Source organism: Alternaria viburni (genome assembly GCF_023758015.1).
Source record: "Alternaria viburni strain BMP 2772 chromosome Unknown scaffold_2, whole genome shotgun sequence".
Lineage (NCBI taxonomy): Eukaryota > Fungi > Ascomycota > Dothideomycetes > Pleosporales > Pleosporaceae > Alternaria > Alternaria viburni.
The window spans coordinates 1962794-1986504 of record NW_026055771.1 but is presented as its reverse complement, the minus strand read 5'-3'; the positions used below and the strand labels follow the sequence as shown (position 1 = coordinate 1986504).

Below are 23711 nucleotides of genomic sequence, written 5' to 3'. Positions count from 1 at the left end.
GGTCTGAATCGCCCCAAGAAGATGACAACAGCACCGATGTCCCTGAGGCATCAAGCTAGACTTGTTACGTTGAGATATCAGGCATGATAGAAAGAGGAGAATGATGAGGGCGGTTTGGGCGATTTGGGTACGATTGAAGCTTGAGCGCGTTCGAAGAGACAATGCATAAGACCCCTTGAGCTTTCAAGTGGGGTGAAAAGAGAATGTTCATGATGCAGCTAGTTTTAATGATGGGTTGTTGGCTATCAGTGTTTGGCTTACCTCAACGGGGTCATCAACGGTTTGATGTAGACATCGAACAGATACAATAGAAATCATTGATCAAATGTCTGGTTTGCCAGCCCCGGTTCCTGATTAACGTCGCGAGTGAAGGCCTGAGGACGCGAAAGCCCACATCATCGTGACAGGTATTTCACCCAAGACCGCAGGAGAAGCAGTGAAAGTAGTAGGCCATAGATCTTGCCCATAGGAGTTTGCATTGTGAATGTCCATCTCGCCACAGTGCTGTACAGCCACAATCCAATGCTGTTCACAGTCTGATAAAGAGGAGCCTATATTGTGTGATTCCCGCCGGGTTTCAACAGAGAATCTCCTCAACCCACACTCGACTCTCCAGTCCCACCCGATAGTTTCAACCAGCCCAGCCGTGAACATGGACTCCTACGTCGGGCGTAGAACTCCGGAGCCTAGTGATACATCGTCGTCTACCAACGAGCGTGCTGTCCCACAGACCAACACCACACCGCCGTCCAACATGCCCGCTCTCCGCAGCCAAGGAGAGTTCTTCATGACCGGCATCGTACCAGCAGGTCCCCAGCCCGAAGAATCAGACTGCTCAATCTGTGCCGAACATCTCGCCGAGGATGTGGTACGAATAGCTCGCCCATGCGGCCACATGTTCCATGCTGTCTGTCTACTCACCTGGCTCCAAGGCGATGGACGACGAAACCGCACTTGTCCCAACTGCCGCTGTGAGCTATATGCGGCGCCAGCTCCAGCACCATCGAGCTATGCTCGCACCCGAGAAGGTATCATGGAGCGGAGAATGCAGGCAGAACGCCAGGCCTTCAGGCGTGCAGGAAGAGTTGAGGAAGGTGACCTAAGATTGGCTCAGCTCGCTTTGGGACGACAGACTGCCGCGACCCGCACATCGGTTCATACGGAACCGGTAAACTTTGATCGTCGCAACATCCGTTCTGCAAATACACCAGAGTCCATCAGGGGATGGGCAAGGCGAACCCAAGCTGAGATGTCTAGACAGATGACTCCGGAAGATAGGGAACTCATGCGAAGGCTGAGACAGACTGCTCAGGAACGAGAGCAGGAACGAGAGGATGAAGAGGCCCGCACAGCGCTTGATAGGATCCCGCCCGGTGCAGATCGTATGTTATTCCGGTCTGTGGGCACACCAACCTGGAGAAGTAGTATGGAGGAGGCACTTGAAGATGGGGACCCTGAGCGTCCCACAGAAAATAGGAGGAACACTTTGCAAAGAATGTCACAGATGGTTCGGGATGGAGAAGCCCCAGAAATCGAAGAGCTAATTCGTAGGCAACCGGCTTACCACGCCTTAGGTGGTGCGCCTGTAGCCAGCTCCGCCGACCAGACAACGGCATCGGGAAGAGCAGAAGAACGGACTAGACTGCAATCTAGGCATGACTTAGCGGTGGCTGAAATGAGACAACTGGAAGCAGCCCGTCTTCAAGATGGGCTCCTACACGACAGTGCCGAAGCAGCAGCACTCGAGCGAAACTTGGCAGATCTGAATAGAATCAGGCGTGACAGCAGACAGCAACTTCAACAGTTGGATAGACGGGCTGCTGGAGAAGACAGCTCGTCAGATGATTCGGTTCCCAGTATCAGGACGCCCAGACGCCAACGCATGGCAGCTAGACGGGCTGCTGGAGAAGACAGCTCGTCAGATGAATCGAGTCCCAATATCAGGGCACGCATACGCCAACGCATGTTAGCTAGACAGGCTGCTAGAGAAGACAGCTCGTCGGATGCCTCGTCAGATGTCCCCAGCATCAGGATGACACGCATTGAAGCTATGGCGAACCTACGAGCCGCTGAAGAAGCCAGATCTCCACATAATTCGAACCTCAGCAGCCGACTTGCTGGTGCCGCTGCGGATTTGGATTTAAGCAGAGCGAGGACAGCACGAATAGAGCAAGACATCCAGACACTGCTAGATGGAGCCTCAAGGGGACACACCAGCCAGACGCCAGAATCCTCAGCAACCAACAACATTCCTCCACAACCTACGCAGTCTGCGGCTCGAGGTCTTTCAAATGGGAGAACCATATACCCGGATCCGCCGCGAAACACCACCGAACCTATCGCCCCAGCACGCGATATCGCGCCGAGTAGATTAGCACGAGCCCGTCGTGTCGCATTGCTGGCCGGTCGTGGTGACGATGTCCCAGAAGAAGAGATCGCCGAGTATTATGGCTTTCCTGGTCTGACTCAGCTGCACGATGAAGCCACTTTTACACGCATGTCGAACTTGGCGCGCCTGCGCGTTCGCGCTCAAGCTGCTGCTGAGCTGGCCACTGTGGACATGATGAATGAACAGGATGATGAGATTCGAAACTTGTTTTGGCCCGGAAGGCAAGCCAATGACAACAATTGATGGTGTAGCTTGTTCGACGTATTGATGCGTTGTCGGTTTTCCTTTGCTCTTTAGATGGATCCTTGGGTATATAGCTTGCCTCGACTGAATAACTCTTTCCCTTGTGTACTACCCCCCAGTATTGTTTTGTTCCTCCCGTGATACTCCCTTCTACTTCAACACCCACTCTCTTTCCCCCTCCTTCACATCCACAACATCACGTTCGTTTTTAATCCACTTTGCCTCCCCGTACGGCCGCACAACAGCCAATACCTTCGCCTTGACCAACGCCAACGGCAGCGGTCCAAACAGTCTACTATCCCTACTCCATTCCAGATTGTCGCCTTGTACCCAACAATGTCCTTCTGGCACTCTTATGACCTCTTCCCTTACGCTCGCCCATTTCCCCTCATGGTCCACCGCGTGCACGTCGTCTTCCCCGCGACCAGGCGTGACTATGCTGACGAAGTCGCCCGGCATCCCAATGATGCGCTTACACCCGCTCTGTTTGGGAAATATGGGATGATTATAGGTTATGATGTCACCAACGCGGAGGTTGCGACCGCGACGATGAAGCGACGAGTATAGTATCCACGGGTGGCCCTTATAGTGATGGGGGATCGTAGGCACCATAGAGATGCCGCTGGTGGAGGATATGCCGCCAATGTAGGAAGAGCATACGTGGAGGAAGACAAAGCCTTTTGCGACGGTGAGCGCGCTACCTACTGGGGTATTAGCAAATCGATTCGGAGCATAGTGTTGCAGGTACTTGCGGCCTAGGGTTTGGACAAAGCCGGAGCGGTTGAGGGTGCTCCATGGTGGCGGCATTACAATCGGATCCTGAGCTTTACTATCGCTCTAGCATCTTTTGTCTGTGATGGCGTGCCCGCGGCGGTCCACAATGCTGGCGCGGTGTTGTTGTTAGACCATCATCGAGGTCAAAGATGCTGACCTGTGGTGGCCTTCTTGCATGGGAAAGAGCTATCGGGTTTTCGGAAGTTCCCGTCGGAGGACTTGGCATCGGCTGGAGGTCGTATCAGCCGACATCCCTTCATCGTCAGTACCGATTCCGCGTCATAACAGGGATTTTGCGTCGCAATGCCCCAGGCAAAGCCACTGCATTTCACCAATCGTCTTACGTGTTGATCTAGCTAACTCTCGTTAGAAGTTCGACACTTGGCCAAACCTAGCAGATAGCTTCATCCGGAAATTGGAACGAGATTGAAACGGGCAATTGCTTGCTCGGTTGCTTCGCAAGTATGAGGACCGAATAGTATTGGTATAACCTTATGTTTCCGGAGCTCGGTGGACTTGGCATGTAGTGCTGGCGGAGTGCTTGTATAAGATGTAGTACGAGGAACCCGGAGGTATAGTCGCAAAAGAGCAACTGACTGAAAACATGCTTTCAACATCTCTACTATTTCTGTTCGTATCGAACGCCATCGCTGATTTCGTTGATCCGCGAGACCATCTGGTCAATCGACAACACCAAACCTTGCAGGACTGCCTCCACGCAAAAGCCGTCCCGACTACTCTCAATTCCTCCTCAGATTGGACTTCTCTCACCACCGCATTCAACCTCCGTCTCCAGTACACCCCAGTGGCCGTGACAATACCAGAAACTCCGCAGCAAGTTTCCGATTCGATAACATGCGCAGCTGCAGCTGGCATCAAAGTTCAGCCCCGGTCTGGGGGACACTCGTACGGGAGCTACTCTCTCGGCGGCAAGAATGGTAGCTTGACGATCGATTTGCAGAAGTTTAACGAGGTATCTCTGGATAAAGGCAGGTAGCTTACTCGTTTCTTCATGATCTTTGCTAACAAATCACAAGGTACTGGTATCGTTCGAGCGGGAGGCGGCGTGCGTCTCGGAAACCTCGGACTGGGTGTATACAAGCAAGGTCAGGCTGCACTGCCTCACGGTACATACCCGGGCGTTGGCATCGGAGGGCACTATACGCATGGAGGCTTCGGATACTCTTCTCGTCGCTGGGGTAAGTACCGCTGTTTTACAAATATATGTAACGACTCTAGCTAATCGCGATGTTGTTTAGGGCTTGCACTCGACACGATCGTGGCAATGGATGTCGTACTGGCGGACGGAACTCAACTTCACGTCACACGCACAACCCATCCCGAACTCTACTACGCTCTGCGTGGAGCTGCAGATAGCATCGGTATCGTGACTACCTTCTACCTGCAGACCCAGCTCGCCCCGGCACAGATCGTCAGCTACTCCATGAACTTCACTTCCGCGCTGAAGTCTTCAACTTCCGTCGCCGACGTCCTTCTCCAGTTGCAGAAGTTTGCCCAATCTTCTCCTCTCATGGACCGTAACATCACACTTGAGATCTACATGAACATATTCGGCACCTTCGAAGTCCGAGGCTGGTACTTTGGCGATCGCACACACTTCTCCAGCGCCGTACTTACCGCCATGCTTGAGGGTTTGCCCAAGGCCGACAACACAACGATCGCGACCAGAAACTGGCTCGATGCGCTGCAGGATATCGCAGAAGGCGAACCTCTCGTTGAGCCTTTGACTGGCTACAACAACCACCAGACCTTCTACACCAAGTCCATTGTTACAAGGGAGGCAAAGCCACTTACACGGCGCGCACTGGAGAGCTTTGCTGGGTATGTCATTAGTAAGGGATTGAGCGCAGAATCCCCATGGGAGACGTATATCTCGCTGTATGGCGGGAGGGATAGCCAGATCAATGTTCCATCGCCTGATAGTGCGGCGTATTCGCATCGCGATTCGCTTTGGGTCTTTCAGGTAAACTCCTCTCCCCTCCCTTCAGACAACACTTATTGGTCAGTATCCTCTAAGCAGCTAGCTAATATCGGTTATTGATAGAATATCGGTTCCTCGGCCAATATGCTTCCGCCTTTTGAGTATGGTATCATAGCGTTCGTGCAAGGCCTCAATACCGCTTTGACAGATGCACAGCCAGATGGCGACTTTTTGGCGTACCCGAATTATCTGGATCCAGAGCTGACACCAGCGGAGGCGCATCGATTGTACTATGGTGATGCGACTTATGGAAAGCTAAGTGCGATTAAGAAAGTGGTAGATCCAAATGAGGTATTTTGGAATCCACAGGCGATTGGGAACTAAGTACCTCTTCTCCAAATTTTTGAGTGCCTCAACTCGGCCACATCGTCAACCGCGGTGCGAAAATATTATCCTATTCTTATCGTATAACTTTACAGTACGTAAATTATACTCCAAAAGCGCGCACTTTGTGCAAAACACCATGATCTGAGTACAACACAAAAGCTAGTCCCAAAAGAGCAAGGTCCGTTGCTAGTAAGACCTTAACCCCGATAACGCATCCCACTTCACGAACTTTGCGCGACTTTGTGAACGCGCAAACATGGGTCAGACTGGAGATGAAGTGATGGGACTGAATAGTCCAGAGCAGGCTGCTTTGCGGTGAGTGTGTCATGGATGAGATCATTGTGCTCTCTCTTACTGATCGTGTGTGAAGGCCTGCACCAACTGGTCTCGATGCGGAAGGAACATTGCAAGATGCTGTAAGAGGTGCTTCCTTTTCCTCTTCATACTATCAACCCCATATCATTCTATTGTCTGAGTGCTTAAAAGCACGATGCAAATCGCGCGGCTAGTTCCTCTGGCGATTTCTCATTCTCACATCATATGCCACAGACGTCATACTGAACATGGAGCGTTTCGATGTATCTTACGATCTTGCATCGCCACTAATACTCATCTCAATCAGACGTGATAACATCCTACCACGATCTCAACCCCTCAACAATCGACATCCTCACCACTGAACCCTCACCCCTACAATTCATGCGCCACGTCGCCCGCAACCGCCCCTTCATCGTCCGCAACGGAGCCAAAGACTTCAAAGCCAGAAAAACATGGAACGCCTCGTACCTAAAAACCGTGATGCAAGGCCAGAACGTCAACGTAGCAATCACCCGGCACGGAAACGCCGACTCAGTCGTCTCCCTCCCGTCAGATGGCGCGATATTCGTCAAACCGTATGAGACTGAAGAGCCCTTTGAAGACGTCCTCAACAAGATCAAACAACAAGAGCAAGAAAAAGGATACAGCGGCCCAACACGCTACGCGCAAACCCAAAACGACAATCTACGTAACGAGTACTCCACGCTCTTCGCCGACGTACCCAAGAGCATACCGTTCGCACGCATAGCACTTGAGCAAGAACCCGACGCCATCAACTTCTGGCTTGGAAACTCGTATTCCACGACTGCTCTGCACAAAGATAATTACGAGAACATCTACGTTCAGGTTCTGGGGCGGAAGCATTTTGTTCTTTTGCCGCCTGTAGAAGCGGGCTGTGTTAATGAGAAGAGCGTCTTAGCTGCGACTTATACTCCCAAAAGGGAAGATGGCTCGTCTTCTAGTGCGCTTGAGCAAGATGATCTGGTTATCAAGGTCGATGAGCCGGAGGAATATGTACCTTTCGCAACGTGGGATCCAGATCAGCCTACCACGAACATTACCCCTTACTCCCAATACTCGCAGCCACTCCGAGTCACGCTGGAAGAAGGCGACATGCTGTACCTACCCGCACTATGGTACCACAAAGTGAGCCAGAGCTGCAACGAAGAAGGAATCTGTTGCGCAGTGAACTACTGGTATGATCTCGACTTCAGCGGCGGGTTTTGGAGTACCGCGAATTTCGTGCGGACCGCCGGGTTGCTGAGCATGGGAGACAAGACTGTAGTACAGGGACAAGACGAGAGATGATCATAGTGTGTATACCAACAAAAGAAACAAACTGTACTACGATTAGGGGTATCTCTAGGATCTACAGTGACAATCGAATCCAACGCCATGCCAATGCTTCTCTAAATCTCATCTTCGTCTACTGTCAATGCTTGATCTTGACTTTAATGCCCACGCCCCTGGCGCTCTGCCATACACTGTCGCTAACTTTGACGGGCAACTTCCGTCCTTTGAGTCTCTGGTCTATCAACCACAAACCCACGACGAACTCGTATCTGCTCAACCTTCCCACCCCTCTATTGTCTACGAGGTCCCAAACTTCCTCCAATACGTGTGTGGGCAGTCGACTTCTCGTCCAGATCTCTTTGACGAGGAGATTCAGCACATCGGCTGATGGGTCGTCGTCAGGTGGTGCGTTATCCGGGGAGGGTATGTGACGACCCTTGTTGGCAGCCCATACACCTTCATAACGTTTCCGCTCCCGTTCGGTTATCTGGTCGCGCCATCGCTTTCGCGTCCCTTCATGGTGTTTGTTCGGGTGTTTCCGCCCCTTGATGCCCATAATACGTGTGCCTTTCTTCTTGTATTTATCGACCTTGTTGTCTTCCTCATCGGAGGATGACGGTTCTTTGCGCATTGTAGTTCGCAGCTTGCCGGCGCTCTTCGGAGAGGATTGTTTAGGCGGCGAGGGCGATCGATGGAACGGCGAGTGGTGATGATGCTGTTTGCGCGGCGGGAAGAGAGGTTCGACTGACATCGGCCGAGGTGCCGGCGAGACGTTGCGAGAATGGGAGGCTAGGGCGGCGCCCATTATGGCGCTCGACAGAGACTCGCCAGTCATGTGCTGCGTGATCTGCTTGACAGATTCTCGCTGGTAGTTGTTATGGTACACTGAAGGCGACCCTGTTCTGTTGACTGACATTGGTCGACGCGGAGGCGAAAGCTTCTGTAATGGAGCCATCGAGGCTGGGTTCTGGCTCTGAGTGCGAGGCTTGATCTGTATCGGAGCTGAAGGCTGGAGCTTGTTCGCAGCTCGCGCAGGTTCAGTCTTCCGCGCGGTCGATCGTCGCGGTGGAGGCAGCGCAGGTCTAGGCTTCTCGTCGTCCTCCTGGTCTTCTTTGGCTGACTTGAAAGATGTGGGTGTCGACGGTGACTGATAGCTTTCTACAGACGCAGACACTCTGCGGCGCTGTAGGGACGATGACTGCGTTGTGTCCTCCGACTTGGGCCGTGTTTGCCGCGAACCTCTCCGCTGCGGCTTTGAAGGTGGGGACGTGGATGTGTTGATTGCTGCCAACTGCACCGGCTTCTGTTTGATTGGGGGAGACTTCAGAGGGTCTTTCTTGGGTGTATTGAAGTATGCCTGATCGCTGCTGCCATCAGCATATTGTGGGGGCAGCTGGATCTTGTGCTTCGGTTTCGGCTTGACGGGCGGCGGTGTCTGCGTTCTGACTCTCTGCAGCGGTGCATCATCTTTCGGCTCGGGAGGCAGTTTGAACGCACGTTGTGGCTTGGGCGATTTCACAGGGGGTGGTGAATTCTGCGCAACGCGTATCGGTGCGGAAGGCTGCTTCGTGGGTGTGCTGGGTCGCGCCTGCTCAAACATCTTCACCAGCGAATTCGTTGGCGGTATGGGCGTCTCGTCAGTAGCCTTGTGTTGTGGCTCTGGTCGTCGGGCATTGCGCGCCGCTGCAGGTGACTCTAGGCTGTCTCTCCTCTTCCGCGACTGTTGCGTAGGCTTCTGAGACTCGAGTCTCGCAAGCACATTGCCTACGCTGCCCGAGGGAGGCAGTGCATCCCGCTCGTGTGGCTGCTGTTCGCTCATGGCGGGCGGAACAACGGCCTTGGCCTGGGGTATTGGCCTCAGAGGGCTGTGTCGAGCTGCCGCAAGCCGTGCCGCGATATTCGAAGGCGACGAGACGCGGTCGGGGTGATCGTCAGGCACGCTCAGCGACGTCGTGCTGTTCGAATGGGATAGGTTCGGCCTACCGACGCCTACGGAACCACCGGTATGGTCCCTCCGCAAGGATGCCGGATTGCCTGTGCCGACTTTGGTTGCAGCGAGCAAAGCCCCATTGTCTCCCCCAGTGTACGTGTTCACCAAAGGCTTCGGTTTCGCGGGAGGTTTGGAGAAGGCTCGAGCGGCACCTTGTAGCGCAGCATCCCGTACATTGTGTTGGGTGTCGCCGGTCGACTGCGGGACCCAGCCCTGCTTACGTGCAGCGCTCATTTACGGTCCATTGGATGGTGAGTAATAATGACGTATACGGACAATTAGGGGACAGTAGTGCGGTTGGAAAAGGTGTTTTGGCGCGACATGAAAGCAAAGAAACGAAGGACTAAAGGGAAAACGAGTGTTGTGGAGTCGCAATTCCCCCAGTTTCCAAGATTAGTATCGTCAGCCTTGTGAATCACGGCGTAGGTACCCACTGGCATGGGTGACGCCTTGGGAGATGCGCTAGCTCGTTGCAGCCTGACAGCCACGTGATCACGCGTAATGCGGCTTCCAGGCAACCACGATCCTGCCTTCATATACAAACAAACCTTACACCCGTCGACTCACTCCTCCAATGCACCCAAAATGGCCGAAGATATACCAATGCCGGATGAGGAGGCGGTTAGGGAGAACACGCTCATGTATGGTCATGACGATGAGCTCGACGACAAGTACCCTACCCGGCCGCTGAACCTCCACAAGACGCCCCGCTTCCATACCCTGTTCACGGACCTTTTCAACCCACTCATGGAAACACAGAAGAGGAAGCAGCCTGTGGGAGCTCGTCGAAGAGTCGGGCCTCACGGACACTCCAACCTGTCGCCCCATGAAGCGAAACGCAACATCATCGAAAGATATATTGCAAATTGGCGAAAGGAAGTTGGTAACGACTTCTATCCCGCAATGCGTCTCATGATTCCCGAAAAAGATAGAGACCGAGCCATGTACGGTCTAAAAGAGAAAGCAATTGCCAAGATTTTGATCAAGTGCACCAGCATGAAGCCCAAATCTATTGATGCCGACCACATAACGGAATGGAAGCTACCCAGTCAGCTCAGCTCGGCTTCGAATGCATCTGCGGGCGACTTTCCTGGGCGATGTTACGATGTCTTGTCAATGCGGCAGATGAAGACCGAGTACAGCGACATGAGCATCGCCGAAGTCAACAATGCTCTGGATAAGCTGTCGCAGGTTGGTGCCGAAGAGGAGCAAGTCAAGATTTTCAAGCGGTTTTACCGAAGGATGAATGCGGAGGAGATGACCTGGCTCATCCGTATGATCCTCCGTCAGATGAAGATCGGCGCTACTGAGAAGACACTCCTCGACATCTGGCATCCGGACGCGGAGACACTGTTCAATATCTCGTCAAACCTGCGGCGAGTGTGCTGGGAGCTCTTCGACCCGGAGATTCGTTTGGAGGGCGAGAGCACTGAGCTGAGCTTGATGCAATGCTTCCAGCCACAGCTAGCTCAGTTTCAGGACAAAGTAGGCAACTTTGAGAAACTGGTGAGCCGTTTCCAAGCAAATGCGGACGATGACACGTTTTGGATTGAAGAGAAGCTCGACGGGGAGCGCATGCAGCTCCATATGATTGAAGATCCCGACGCACCCGGCGGAAGGACCTTTGGGTTCTGGTCACGTAAAGCCAAAGACTACGCATACCTCTACGGCAGACACTTCGAAGGCGACGAGGCCGGTGCACTTACACGTTTCATCGAGGACGCCTTCGGAAAGAATGTACGGAACATTATCCTTGATGGGGAGATGATTACCTGGGATATGGACAGGGACCACATCGTGGACTTCGGTACACTCAAGACGGCGGCTATATCTGAGAAAGAGAATAAAACCGACAAGGATACTGGTCAGCGGCCACTGTTTAGGGTGTTTGATTGCGTCTATCTGAACGACAAATCACTCACACAGTACACGCTACGCGATCGACGTCGCGCCCTTGAGAGTGCCGTCAAGGGCATAAAACGTCGTCTGGAGATCCATCCTTACATTGAGGCGCGCTCGCATACCGAGATTGAACCGGAGTTACGGAAGGTCGTTGCAGAGTCATCCGAGGGTCTGGTGCTAAAGAATCCGCGCTCCATGTACTCTCTCAATCAACGGAACAACGACTGGATGAAAGTGAAGCCAGAATACATGTCAGAGTACGGCGAGTCGCTCGACTGCATTGTTGTTGGCGGATACTTTGGCACTGGGCATCGCGGTGGCGCCCACTCATCCTTCCTTTGTGCATTGCTAGAGAAGGACAAGATAGTGGCGAAGCACCCACTGTGTAAATCCTTTTTCAAAGTCGGTGGTGGATTCACTAAGGACGAGTACGCTGAAATAAGGAGGCGCACGGAAGGTAAGTGGCATAAATGGGATCGTCGACAACCGCCTCCATTCATCGAACTGGGCGGCTACGACTATAAGCAACACGAGCGGCCAGATGAATTTATCCACCCTTGCGATTCCGTCGTCCTGGGGTGCAAAGCAGCAAGTGTCGAGAATAGTGACAAATTCCGCATGGGATACACGCTTCGCTTTCCCCGCTTCCAAAAACTCAAGAAAGATAAGCGATGGGACCAGGCGCTCTCAACACAAGAGTGGCTGGAAGTAAAGAGCCGAGCAGAGACAGAGGTGAATGAGAAGGAAAAAGAATTCAAGATCGAGCAATCGCGAAGGAAGAAAGTCAGGACAACAAAGAAGCCACTGACAGTCGTCGGCAACGACACCGTCACAACACCATACGCAGGTCCAGCATCCAAAGTCTTCGAAGGCCTCAGCTTCTTCATAATGACAGAGCAAATCTCCCCAACAAAAAAGTCAAAAGCAGATCTCGAAGCCCTAGTCAAAGCCAACGGCGGCAAAATCGTACAACGCGACTCCATGGACAAGAACCTCATCATCGTTGCAGACAAGCGACTAATCAAAGTGGCCTCGCTGGAGAAACGCGCAACGAACAACATCGTCAAGCCCGTCTGGATCCAGGATTGCATCAGGCAGAACGAGTTAGACGCTACTCCCATGCCATACCTACTCCCGTTCGAGCCAAACAGGCATATGTTTTATCTTCATGACGACGATCAACTGGATTATGAGAATAATGTTGATGAGCATGGGGATTCGTATGCGCGCGATGTAGCGGATGTGGATGAGATGAGGAAGTTGCTGGAGGGTGTGTCGGTGCCGGAGGATAATGAGGCGTTTGGGCGAGAGGGGTTTCTGGATCAACTGGAAGATCATGGGGAGTCGTTTGCGCATCTCAAGACACATATGTTTAGTACGGTGAAAGCGGCTGTTCGAAACGATCAGGAACGACCAGATGGTATGCTGAGAGTACGGCTGGCGAGGAACTACATTCAGTTTGGCGGTGGCGTCGTGACTGACGACATAAATGCGGAAGGCGTCACCCATCTTGTTGTGCTGAACGATCAATCTTCGACGACAGGTGCAAGAAATAAGATCACTGGACTTGCCAGAATCGTTGGCGTCGCCTGGGTTGAAAAGTGCTGGGCAGAAAGCACCATGGTTGACGAGGAGAGATACCAGTGGGGTTGAGTCGCACGCATACACCCGCGCGGAGCATGGCTCAGTTACATTTCTGATGATACCACGAACAACTTTGCGGCAATCTTATCTTATTCGCTCTTCAAAACGTGCTCCCACTAGTCAAACCGCGCTTCCAACCTCTCTTCGTCATCTCCCCCGTACTCGTCCTTGTGACCCTAAGCTCCCTCTTCTCCACGACTAGCGCCCCTCTACTCTGCGTCAACCGTTTCCTTAGCTCATCCTCCTCCAGGTAATTTGCCTCGTTACCCAACTCCTCCCGTATCGCAGCCGAGTAATCCATAATGCTGCGCAAAAGCCCCGGCCTCCTTCCACTCCTATACATCATAGATCCGCGTCGTGTATCAAGCCACATGCCGACCATGATGCAGACCCAGACGAAGTTGAATATCGACACCATGAAGAGGAAGATGTAAGAGAAGCCCCATTGGTACGTTTCGCTAGGGTTGCAAGATCCGTGGTCCAGTAAGTATTGCCCCATGTAAGAGTGGTTCGCATCTGGTCGTTTCTCGAAGGTGTATTGAGATTCAGGAAATTCGCTGAGCTTCCTTCCGGAGTTAAGTCCATGAAGTGTGAGGTTGAAGCTGAAGATATCCAGGCTGTAAGATGTCGACGGCGTAGAATTCGTTACGCCGTCGAATATAAAGTCTGCCGTAATGTTGTGCAAGGTTCCATTGGTTATGCCGAAACCGTGGGCGGGGATATGCTCAACCGATATTGTTTTGACTCCATCACCGAATATCCGGAAATATGACTCGTTCCAACTACTAAATTGCCCTTTGTCTATACTACGTTAGCTGAGCCTCAGAGCCACTTCCAGCATACGTACAATGGTGAATAGCATCAATAAGCGGCTGATCATCCGCTGTGACGATAAGAGGAGCTTTCAAGCCCACCCTGTCCGCGTCCTGAATGATATAAGCCACGTCCTTGGCCTTGCTCCATTCCATGAGATTACCATCGATATCTTCGATGTAAGGTTTGTAAGTCGTAATATAACCCGTCATGGCTGCCATCAAGGTTGGGAACGCGATGACATAGAGGGTGGAAAGCAGCATTGAGAGGATAGCGAGCCAACGAAAAAAACGCTTCCAGGTGCCCGCCCCATAAGCCAAGAACTCTTTTCCCAGTACGCCGAGGGTGGCCATGGTTGTTGTCTCGAAGGCTACAGCAGCGTATAGTTTGTATGACGTGTGATGCATCTCCATGTGATATACCAGCCACTCGTTGAAGACGCGGTAATTTACCCATGCCAACAAGAGCTGTCCGCCTCTTCCAATAATCAGGTCCCATGCGACATCTATGACTTTGACCTGCGTAAAGGTGAGAGCACCGAAGCTCAAATTCGGTGTAAAGAAGTAGGAGGAATCCATGATGCGCCATGTTGCTCCGGTGGCTTCTTTCCAAAGGCCGTTTGGGTAACAGTCTCGTCCCATGATGTAGCCCTGCGAAACCGTTTCCGCCGCCGCAGCGAGACCGACAATGCAGGCGAGCGCAAGAGGGATTGCCAACAAGACGCCAGTTACTCGCCAAGGAAACGGTGACCATTTCTCGTGGAATGTCGTCCTGCGATCTTTTCGAGGCCATTTTTGTGGCGATTCGGACTTGGCGTCGCTGTGGCTGTCGGCCATGGGGAGCAATTCGGCGCTCCTTCGTGCATCGTCATCAGCGTCCTGGCGAACGGCGGAAAATTGCGTCGTAGATTTCATCTCTGAAGCGAAGCAGTGCGCGATGCATACCAAGGAAACAAATCACGAGCGGACGTGGCGACGTCAGCCTTATCTGAGACGACTTGCAGATCAGGCGTATTTTCAGGCGTCCTGCCAGTCCGCGGATTTGCGCAGGGCGCAGCCCCAAGCCTTTGGGGGCCAGATCTCTACCAACGAAAACAACTCTGCTTCGTAAAAGCACCGAATAGCTAACGGTGTGTCTCCATTATCGAGTGGTTGCAGTACTTGGGTGAGTGCGTCATAGGGTTGGTGGGTAGAATGGCAGGGCCGGCGGCAGCGGCATCTGCAACCATGCGTTCACCATGGAGAGTGAGGATGCTCGGTTGTATGAAGGCATGTGCCGAAGTCTATAAAGACAGAGTCTATTCCTACCTAGCAGATGAGAACGGGCGTACAAGTTCTTGTTCGTAAGTGTCGTGATAGGATACTAATCAAGTCTCCTGGCCCACCCACGAACCTGGAAGCCGCACCCTCGCGCCAAGGCACTAACAGCACAGTACCCACCAGAGAGACGTGAAAGTCATCAAGCTGCAAGTAACCTCCATCGTTCTACGATATAACATGAAGATATCCTTCTGAGCGATAGGCGGTCTCACCCCGGATGCGCAATGAAGTATATATTGAGTTCTCGCCGGCACATAGCTAGGTTGGGTATAGCGTCGCGCACCCCGCTCCCCAGCAGGGCAGGTACCGAGCAAGGAGGTACAAAGGCTGATAGCACTTTATATTGTCTCTGGCAAGATGATTCGCTCGTAACACAGTCGTCACGCGACAGCCTGTAGACATAATACGATGTCGCGGATGCAGACTTGCGGTTATCTGTCCCTGCGACAGCAACCTTATACGTCCAACCCCCCCTACTGGTGTCACGTTGCTCAAACCAGCCACATGAGAAGCTAACATGGCAAACATCTGGACGACTCGCACAGTTCTTCTAACCGGCCTCGTCATATCCCTCCTCGGAGCTTTCTACATCTACCAGTCCCCCGCGCCTCTCAACTTCAGTATGCCGCATCCAAGTTCCAGTGCGAACAGCATACCCGGGTTGGAGTTTACACTAAGCCAAATATCTCGCTCTCCGCCTACTCTGCTCGTTACGCTCAAGAACACCAGTCCAGATACTCCGTACACGATCTTGAAATGGAATACACCGCTTGACGCCTCCGCACTCAATACTGGCGTTTTCACTGTTACTGATGCGGAGAGTGGGGAGGAGGTCCAGCAGACTGTTTTGCAGGTTAATCGCAAGATGCCGCCGCCGCAGGGGTCACTTGTTGCTATTGCACCTGGGACGGAAGAAGAGGTTGAGGTTGTATTTGACAAGCCGTGGATGCCTGAGCGCAAGCCGGCGAACTACAAGGTCCAAGCGAAAGGAATATGGAAGGGCGTTTGGGGGAAGTATGGGGATGAAGTCACGAAGGAAGAGTTATATGCTTACGCCGATAGCCCGTTCAGTGGATGGAGGTTTGCGACGGGTGAGGTGGTCATGGAAGTAGAGTGAAGAGATCAAGACGATAACGTGGGTAAAGTGAAAGGGGATTTTACAGTATTTGGTTCATCCTGTAACGACAGAACTTGTTCTGTTTTGGCTAGCAGCCTGCTGATAGCCTGACCGCCCAGCAGCTGTTATGTACATTCTTTCTTCTCCATCGCATTCCTCTCGCACTTCAGCTTTACACGTGCAATATCCCCACAGTTCAGCCCAGCCAAACCATTATAGGATCTTGCACTGCAGCAATGTTTGCCACAGATACTGCTCAACGTCAGTACCCTATCGCCATCATATTTTCGAGTTCACATACCTTGCTTGGCTTGCCTATGCGTTCTCTTATCGAGATTCGTGACTTGTTTGACGATGTTGATGAGAAGGCCGATGAGCCGTAGGTTGATGAACCGTAGGATGATGTGCGTTCCATCTTGTGTGGCGACTAAGTATGCGCGTGTGTATGTGTTTGTACGTGTTTGAAACGGTCAAAAAAAAGGACAGACGACTCGGTATGCCCAGCAATAAAGAAAGTGGTATAAGAAGGAATGACTTAATGATACTCCCTCAACTTGACAGCGCAAACCCAGAATATATACTCAAGTACCTACCCAAACCTTCAGCCCAACTCGCCATCAAGTTTGGTTGATCGCCTCTCCCAGACTGCGCCGATCCTCACCTATCGTGTCGCGATACCAATCTACAACCCACCAGCACCAAAATTTCTCTAAACTCTAAACCCTATTCCAACCCTCGGGTCAGCAACCCACCCAATCGCGACCGCGACACCCATCCACCGCGCCAACGGCATCACCCGCTAGAAACCGTATTTCGCGCCTTTCCGCCTCCACGCGAACGAAAAAGCAAAGAGGGACATGCAGATGGGGCCAGGGCCAGCACGTCAAGCCGAGAAATCTGAAACGCGGAGGCATGGCGCGCCAACGGCCTACCCCGTCTGTAGTTCGGATTCGGTGCGAGGACCACAACGCGGTTTAGCTTGCGTACATTTGCAGAATGCGAGAGTGGGGATATGCAGGTATATCTGAATGGAGAAATAGCTGGTGAGGAAGAGTGGGGATGGAAATGTCCGCGGAAGCGGAAGTTAATCATCAGGATCTTTGGTGATGCGTTGGGGTGTTGCGCGATGCGCGAGGTTTGCGACGACTCGTGCAGATGACCCACCGGCATAATTCTTGGTCGGGGAAATCTTCGCACTTTGGGTGAGATTGTTCGTATTGGAGAAGAAAAGAGTGCGCCTTAAACTCAGACTTGGGTCTGATCTTGATTTGCGCTGATCGTTGGAGATGTACTGAGATGTGGTATGCATGAAAGTTGTGATGGCTTCGACTAAGGAAAAACTTTCCATCACATCCATCGCAAGCATGTCGAATAAACGAGGCTACAGTACCCTGACGCCACCCCATCGAATGCCATCTCAATTCCCATCAAGCCCATAAGCTTGCAATACGCGTTTCGCGACGCCCTCCCCACTCCAATACGCCCCCGTCACCGTCCCCAATGCAACAAACGGCGCGCAATGCTCTCCCGCCAACCAAACACCGCGTTCAGGCACGCCTCTTCGTAACGTCTCCACATCTTCGTCACCCTTCTCAAGGCCTACCTGGAAATTGCAGTAGGAGCCGTACCCGGCGAGTTCGTCATTTGCCCAGGCTGTTGCCAGGATCGCTGTAGGGGTGCAGGAGGGGTCTTTGGGATTGTAGTTGGGGAGTTTGGTGTAGTAGGGTGCGAAGAAGGAGTCTAGGAGGATCTTGTGCTTTGTTTGGGGATTAGATGCGAGGAGTTGCGCGATGTGCAGGCTGGTTGGGCCAAAGGTGTAGAAGAGGAGGGTTGGGTGTGCTGAGCCTTCCGGTAAGGCGGCCAGGTTGACGGCTTCTTGGTCCCAGAATTCGGGGTTTGTTTCAGATGCATAGGTTGGATGTGTCCAGTGTGTGAAGCCTGGGTAGTGAGCTGGGTTGACTGGTGAGTCTGTCGCTTGGTGGATGGGTGCTGTAGTTGCTGTTACGTTTGGTTTGCTGAGATCGCGGGACGCGGATGGCGAGGTTGAGTCATTGGTGATGGGCTCATTCCAGAAGGCTTTTGGGAAGCTGATGTACACCTTGTCTAGATGCCCATACCCTAGACTTCCAACAGCCTCTGTCAGTCGTTTCGGTAACTCTGGAACGAAAGCCCCGAGATTACGCTTTAACCAGCCCAGTGGAGCTGTCATGATGACCTCGTCAAAGGTCATGCTTTGCCGACCTTCAACTTCGACGGTGACGCGTGTATCTTCGGTCTTATCTCCTGATATGATCCGCTGCACTTTATGCTCAAACAGCATCGTCGCGTCTTTCAGTGCCGGCTCAGCAATCTTCTTCAGTACCTTGTCGTACGTAGATGCGACGAAGAGATTCTCGCCATCGATACACTCTTCAAGCCAGAAGAACTTCAGGCTTTGTCTCTGAACGGGCGAGCCGACGAAAGCGCCCCACATCTCTGCCATTTGCAGTATGGTTTGCTGCTGCTTTTTTGCTTCATCGTCCTTATTGGGAAACATCTCGGCGACCTTCTCTTGGAAGTAGTCAAACAAGCTTTTGTGCACTGGAATCGTAGCTGAGGTCTCGTTCGACAGCTTCATAGCTCGCTCAATGATGGTCCAGACGTGCTCGGTGTTCATTGCCGCGTCTTTGTCCGACATGTGGTTTCCATGGCTGTCGAAGACTGATTGACGACCATCCCAGTTCATGGTAGTAGTCTTGGTTTCTTTGGCCAAGTCCAGGATAGGGTTGTCATCAGTGCCATGTATCCAGTTCGGGCCGCTGCCAGTACGGTAAGTTCATACAAGCTACATCGAGAATTGCGAACTTACAGATCAACCCTGTGGCCGAGCTCATCGCTTTGGCATAGCTGGCAGCTAGTTAGTGTGCGTCAAAATTTACACAGCTGATTGGACATACTCTCCCGCCAGCCCTGTTCCTCCCTTCCAGTATTGTCACCTTAACGCCCTGCTTCAGCAACAAATCTGCACATCTTAGTCCAGCGACACCAGCGCCCACAACGCAAACATGCGGTATTTTGCCCGCCGCCCTCCGCATCATGTTCGCCTCATCCATGTAGCCGTGATTGTGTGGCGAAGTAGACAGGTCTTTCGAAATTCGCGTCTGCCTCTCAGGCGTTGTTCTATCAATCGCGATGTCAGCCCTGCGAACAGCATTTTCGTTGCCAATGTTTCCCATGTTGGTGGTGTGCGATCAAAAATGATAAGACGATTGTATTCAAGAAGGAAGAACGGAACCAAGAATGTAGCGATTTGGAGTAGCCACGGCTATCCTCACAAGCAAGGCTGCCAATAGAGTTCCAGCGCAAAGTTGTTCCGAGAACGAAAGTACAGTGTGATTGCCGCGCTAGTGGCAATGCGAAGATCGTGCTGCAGAGTGTGTTATGCTGGCTGCAAACCGATAGAACTAGAGAGAAGATAGGGAGAAAGTTTGGAAGAGGTGCTTTTGTTGGCGAGAAGGCTACTATAGAAAAGGTAGACTGGGTGGCACAGTACCTTTAAGCGCGGATAGCCGTTCACGTACCTTGGGATCTTGTCCAGGCTGCAAGAGGAAGCGGCTCATCAAAATCGGTCTTGTGACGGTTTCAAAAGCCAATACGTTGTCTAAGCAATGCCAACGTGATGCTATTATGTTAGAAGTGAGGCGTGTGATAAGATCGCGGTTGTACGCTGTCATGCACGTCAGATCGCGAACGGCAGGCGCGACGCTAACTTTAGTTAGTGCCACGAGGCCGAACCAGGCACATGATTGGACAAAATGGAAGATAAACTTGAGCTCAACGCTGTAGATTTCTATCTAAGGAGTACACAACGAGTTTTGTCCTCGTACGTGGTGGCATATTATCGCCGTGGTATCATATCTCATCCATCATCCATTAAGATCGTCCATTCCTCCGCCTCGCACCTACTTGTCCTTGGAGCCGATGTGAAGCTTGTTCTTCATCTTCTCCTTCAAGTGCGACATCTTTCCACCCTTCTCCTCGCCGCTTGGGGATGTAGTCAAATCGGCAGACTCGGACTTGCGACCTGAGTGCTCTCCAGTCATACCTGCGGCACCGTCAGTACTACCCCGACTTTGTCCGGGTTCCCGTGTCCACAAACCAGAGGCAGCGTTCTGTTTGGCGGCAGCCGCTTCGAAGTTGCTGCTGTCAGAAGGAACGCCTGTTGATGTCCACTCTGGAGTGTCGCGGTTCGCAGAGGCCTTCTCGGCATCAGTCTTAGTGTCGGTATCAGCGCCACCCGCGTATGTGCTTGAAGCACCGGTTACAGAGTCGGGAGCAGTGGTCTTGATGGCGGGATCAGGGCTGGTAGTTGTGGTTGCCGTGGAACTAGGAGCCGCAGGAGTAACATCGCTGGGGCCAGTAGGACCAGCACCTGGCGCACCTGAACGACTGATGTCGTCAAGTGGGGTGTCCTTCCAAAGCTTATCCGTTACTCCAGCCTTGTCCGTGATGCCAGTGGCCTGGGTTGTAGAGGAGGTAGCGCCGGTGTTCGACGTAGCAGCGTCGGGGTTGAGGGGGACGATGGGCATGCCAATGTAGGACGGGTCCTTGCTATCCGAGTAGATCTTGGGGTCGGTCGATGTTTCGGTCATGGTCTCGGTCGGTCCCTTGGTGGTAGGGTCGAGCTTCAGGAACTCATCTGTGCCAGAGGTATTCTCGGCTGCCTTCTCGGTGGCCTTGGCTGCGCGATACGTCAGTATTCTGTTCTACTAGCCGTCATTGTCGTATACTTACCATCGTTGCCCTGGTCAAAGGGCTCTGTTACAGTCCCCTTACCGAGCTCTCCAGAAACTGGCTCTTTGCCCGCAGTCTCGTTGTTCGAGTAGTCGAGGAAAGTTCCCTTATCAGCCGTCGCTAGAGGGGTCGCTTCGGAGCGGGGTCAGCATAGGTCGTCCAATGCGCGAATTCGTGAGGGCTCACCAAGATTGCCCTGGTCGTAGGGCTGAGTGACAGTGCCCTGACCCTGCTCACCGGAGATAGGCTCCTTGCCGGCAGTTTCGTTGTTCTTGGTCTGGTCGACTGCCTCGTCCGCCTTGGTCTGGTCGCCGTAGATGAGCTTGGAGGCTGCACCGGCAGCATTGCTTGCGAGGTTGGTGATGGTCTCCATTCTGACTGTGTTTTACAAAGGTCAATTGTAAGAGTAGAGAGGGTGAAGTGGGGGAAACTGGGTATCGTGAGTATGCACAAAATCAAAAAGTCCGTGTTGGCGCGTTATGAAGGCAGGCACGCGGGCAGTGACGTAGGTTCCTGCCGTGCCTGCGTTTGTCCCTGTTCTACCCAGGATTAAGCCACAGCCAACATCAACACCAACGGGACAATCTACAGCGAGTGACGATGTGGGGCTCATTTCAAGCGTATACCTTGATTTAACCTCAATCAAGCTCGACAATGCCGCCAACATACCAATCAATCTCATGCACCGCAGCGGCCCGGAGCAGCGTCCAGGCGTTTTCAATGGCTGGCATGTGCGGGTATCTGGATTTAGATCAAGGCGTACCACCCTAGATCTTGGGCTTCGTAATTGTGATCAGCTTGCTGCCCATGCTGGAAGCTCGAGTCTCGGCCGCGCTGGTTGAAAGCGACGCGGCTGGGTTGACGTCATAGCTGGCTGCAAACATGTCAAACGTAGGTCTTGGCGCGTTTTCGTGTGTGCCGCGACCATGGCCGGCGCCCTTCGCATGCAACTCTCTACGCAAGAGTTTTGACGTTTTCACCTTGAAGACACACATTTCAGCATGATTAGACGAACTGCCAGCCGACATCTCAATCTTGCCCCCATTGTAGTTCTGTCCTGCTAATCTTCCGTTTCAAATAGACCCCGAACGACCATTCCATCCGTCAACTCAATCTCCTCCATCTGCTCTGAGCGAACCGAGTCCCAGCCTCCATCATGCATACCGAAATGGAAAACAGTAACGCATCTCAATCTGTCAACTGCGCATGGCCACTGGTCGGACTGCTCGCGCAAGATCTTGTCTATATCCCATAGCTCAGGCACGCCTGCCTCGAAACGCACCGGAACATCGCCGCGCACCACCGCCTTTATAACGTCGACGAAGTCATCGGCTATAGGAATCATCCCCTGCATGTTTCCCCGGCGTGTCAGTTTTTTCGCGCCGTCCTGCCACATTGCAGCCTGTAGCATGGCATTGCAGAGAAGCTTACTGGCTCTCTCGTCAGGGCCATGTAAGACCAAGGAGAAAGAACCCGTTGGCAGGTCCATAATCCATGGCATACTTGCTTCGTGTATCCACGTTGCAACATCCCAGAGACAGCGCTCGACACTGTAGGAACGTTCGCTAAGCACAGTTCCCCAGATGTCGACGCGTCGCTCTATCCGAAGTCTAGGATTCTCGAGCAAATATGGAACAAGCCCGCGTGCGTGGGTCTGGGAGAGTCCTAAGCTCGTGTGGTTCTGGGAGATTCCTAAGCTCGCGTAATCTTCCTGAATAACAATTTTGCGCACTTGGGCGCGCTTTTTAGGTGTAAGGCGCTCAAGGAATTGAATGGCAGCTGCCGCTGCCGAGAAGTATCTTTTGAATCTCTTGACGCGACCATTATGGCGAGTCCCGAGTTCTGGTGCTTGTGGAACATATTTCGCGACCTTATCAAGGTCCTTTTTCTCCGGAATCCACCAATACGTGGGCCTCCACTCGATAATCTGGTATAGGGTGTCTCTCGTGTATACTGATGGCCGAGAGCGACTTCTGCCCTGGTCGTTGTCATTATCCTCGTCCTCAAATTCGTCTTCGTCATCCGTAACCGGGTCATAGTCCAATGGAGCACTCGTCTTGGCGGATGGATCGTATTCTCCCAAAACGAGGCGCTCGAACGCTGGATGCCTCGCAATAATCTGAATGAGATCCTGAAGTATATCGTCTTTGATGAGATAATCCAATCTAAACACAGGGTAAAGGCGGCCTTCCTTCAAGCCCGCTCTACCCTCCCTGATAATCGTTTTCTCTAGCTCTTCCACTGCCGTGTTACCTGGATATCTCGATCGCAGCTCTCTCAAGGCTTCTCGTGTGACAAGGGGATATGCATATGACAACATGATCCGGAGACACATGTTGCGCCCTTCTAGGAGACTGCGGTAGAGGAAGGCTACAGAGCTTGAAGTCTCAGTGCCAGGAATCTTTGGAAGGACGCTGAATCGGAGCGTGTTCGATTCAAACGCCAAACCGTCTATCTCTTGAGCCACTCTTTTGCAGGTGTAGATCAACGCGACATCGATCTTTTCTCCGTTGGCGAGCCGAAACTTCTGGGCCGATGGATCGTATATATACCCTTGCTCTTGATGTGTGTAGTACTCATAGATTCTATCCCGCAGCTCTCGTGGCAGCCGGAAGAGAAGAGAATGATGTTGATTGCTCATGCTGGGTCCGTCACCATGACGAAGAGGGTCTGCGATGTTGGAAGTCTGCATTGCGAGCATGGAGGCAAGCGAACGGTATCGCAAAGGCCTCCGGATCATGTTGAAGCGCTATCATTCGGGCAGGGTGGAGGTTTTTGTGTGAGGAAACGCGCAAGTTGGTACGTGT

General features: G+C 52.6%; 10 protein-coding genes across 10 annotated transcripts; 5 read left to right on the top strand and 5 right to left on the bottom strand.

Annotated features, from left to right (window-relative positions):
- Positions 1-754: 754 nt before the first annotated feature.
- J4E79_001620 (uncharacterized protein) lies at positions 755-2632 on the top strand (the record flags this gene model as incomplete). Its single annotated transcript, XM_049350528.1, has 2 exons — positions 755-868; positions 1064-2632. The coding sequence occupies 2 exons, from the start codon at positions 755-757 to the stop codon at positions 2630-2632; spliced, it is 1683 nt and encodes a 560-aa protein (XP_049215687.1).
- A 2059-nt stretch (positions 2633-4691) lies between these two features.
- On the top strand, positions 4692-5323 carry J4E79_001619 (uncharacterized protein; the record flags this gene model as incomplete). Its single annotated transcript, XM_049350527.1, has 2 exons — positions 4692-5248; positions 5278-5323. The coding sequence occupies 2 exons, from the start codon at positions 4692-4694 to the stop codon at positions 5321-5323; spliced, it is 603 nt and encodes a 200-aa protein (XP_049215686.1).
- Positions 5324-5991: 668 nt separating this feature from the next.
- J4E79_001618 (uncharacterized protein) lies at positions 5992-7361 on the top strand (the record flags this gene model as incomplete). Its single annotated transcript, XM_049350526.1, has 3 exons — positions 5992-6050; positions 6106-6158; positions 6358-7361. 3 exons carry the CDS (start codon positions 5992-5994, stop codon positions 7359-7361), a joined length of 1116 nt encoding a protein of 371 aa, XP_049215685.1.
- A 124-nt stretch (positions 7362-7485) lies between these two features.
- J4E79_001617 (uncharacterized protein) lies at positions 7486-9570 on the bottom strand (the record flags this gene model as incomplete). The annotated part of the gene is made up of 1 exon (XM_049350525.1): positions 7486-9570. One exon carries the CDS (start codon positions 9568-9570, stop codon positions 7486-7488), a length of 2085 nt encoding a protein of 694 aa, XP_049215684.1.
- A 351-nt stretch (positions 9571-9921) lies between these two features.
- LIG4 (DNA ligase (ATP)) lies at positions 9922-12891 on the top strand (the record flags this gene model as incomplete). Its single annotated transcript, XM_049350524.1, has 1 exon — positions 9922-12891. One exon carries the CDS (start codon positions 9922-9924, stop codon positions 12889-12891), a length of 2970 nt encoding a protein of 989 aa, XP_049215683.1.
- Positions 12892-12982: 91 nt separating this feature from the next.
- J4E79_001615 (uncharacterized protein) lies at positions 12983-14531 on the bottom strand (the record flags this gene model as incomplete). Its single annotated transcript, XM_049350523.1, has 2 exons — positions 12983-13683; positions 13730-14531. The coding sequence occupies 2 exons, from the start codon at positions 14529-14531 to the stop codon at positions 12983-12985; spliced, it is 1503 nt and encodes a 500-aa protein (XP_049215682.1).
- Positions 14532-15531: 1000 nt separating this feature from the next.
- Positions 15532-16131, top strand: J4E79_001614 (uncharacterized protein; the record flags this gene model as incomplete). Its single annotated transcript, XM_049350522.1, has 1 exon — positions 15532-16131. One exon carries the CDS (start codon positions 15532-15534, stop codon positions 16129-16131), a length of 600 nt encoding a protein of 199 aa, XP_049215681.1.
- A 1417-nt stretch (positions 16132-17548) lies between these two features.
- J4E79_001613 (uncharacterized protein) lies at positions 17549-19346 on the bottom strand (the record flags this gene model as incomplete). The annotated part of the gene is made up of 3 exons (XM_049350521.1): positions 17549-18929; positions 18980-19017; positions 19068-19346. The coding sequence occupies 3 exons, from the start codon at positions 19344-19346 to the stop codon at positions 17549-17551; spliced, it is 1698 nt and encodes a 565-aa protein (XP_049215680.1).
- A 726-nt stretch (positions 19347-20072) lies between these two features.
- J4E79_001612 (uncharacterized protein) lies at positions 20073-21277 on the bottom strand (the record flags this gene model as incomplete). The annotated part of the gene is made up of 3 exons (XM_049350520.1): positions 20073-20851; positions 20905-21024; positions 21091-21277. 3 exons carry the CDS (start codon positions 21275-21277, stop codon positions 20073-20075), a joined length of 1086 nt encoding a protein of 361 aa, XP_049215679.1.
- Positions 21278-21964: 687 nt separating this feature from the next.
- On the bottom strand, positions 21965-23596 carry J4E79_001611 (uncharacterized protein; the record flags this gene model as incomplete). Its single annotated transcript, XM_049350519.1, has 2 exons — positions 21965-23157; positions 23260-23596. The coding sequence occupies 2 exons, from the start codon at positions 23594-23596 to the stop codon at positions 21965-21967; spliced, it is 1530 nt and encodes a 509-aa protein (XP_049215678.1).
- Between the last annotated feature and the right edge of the window lie 115 nt (positions 23597-23711).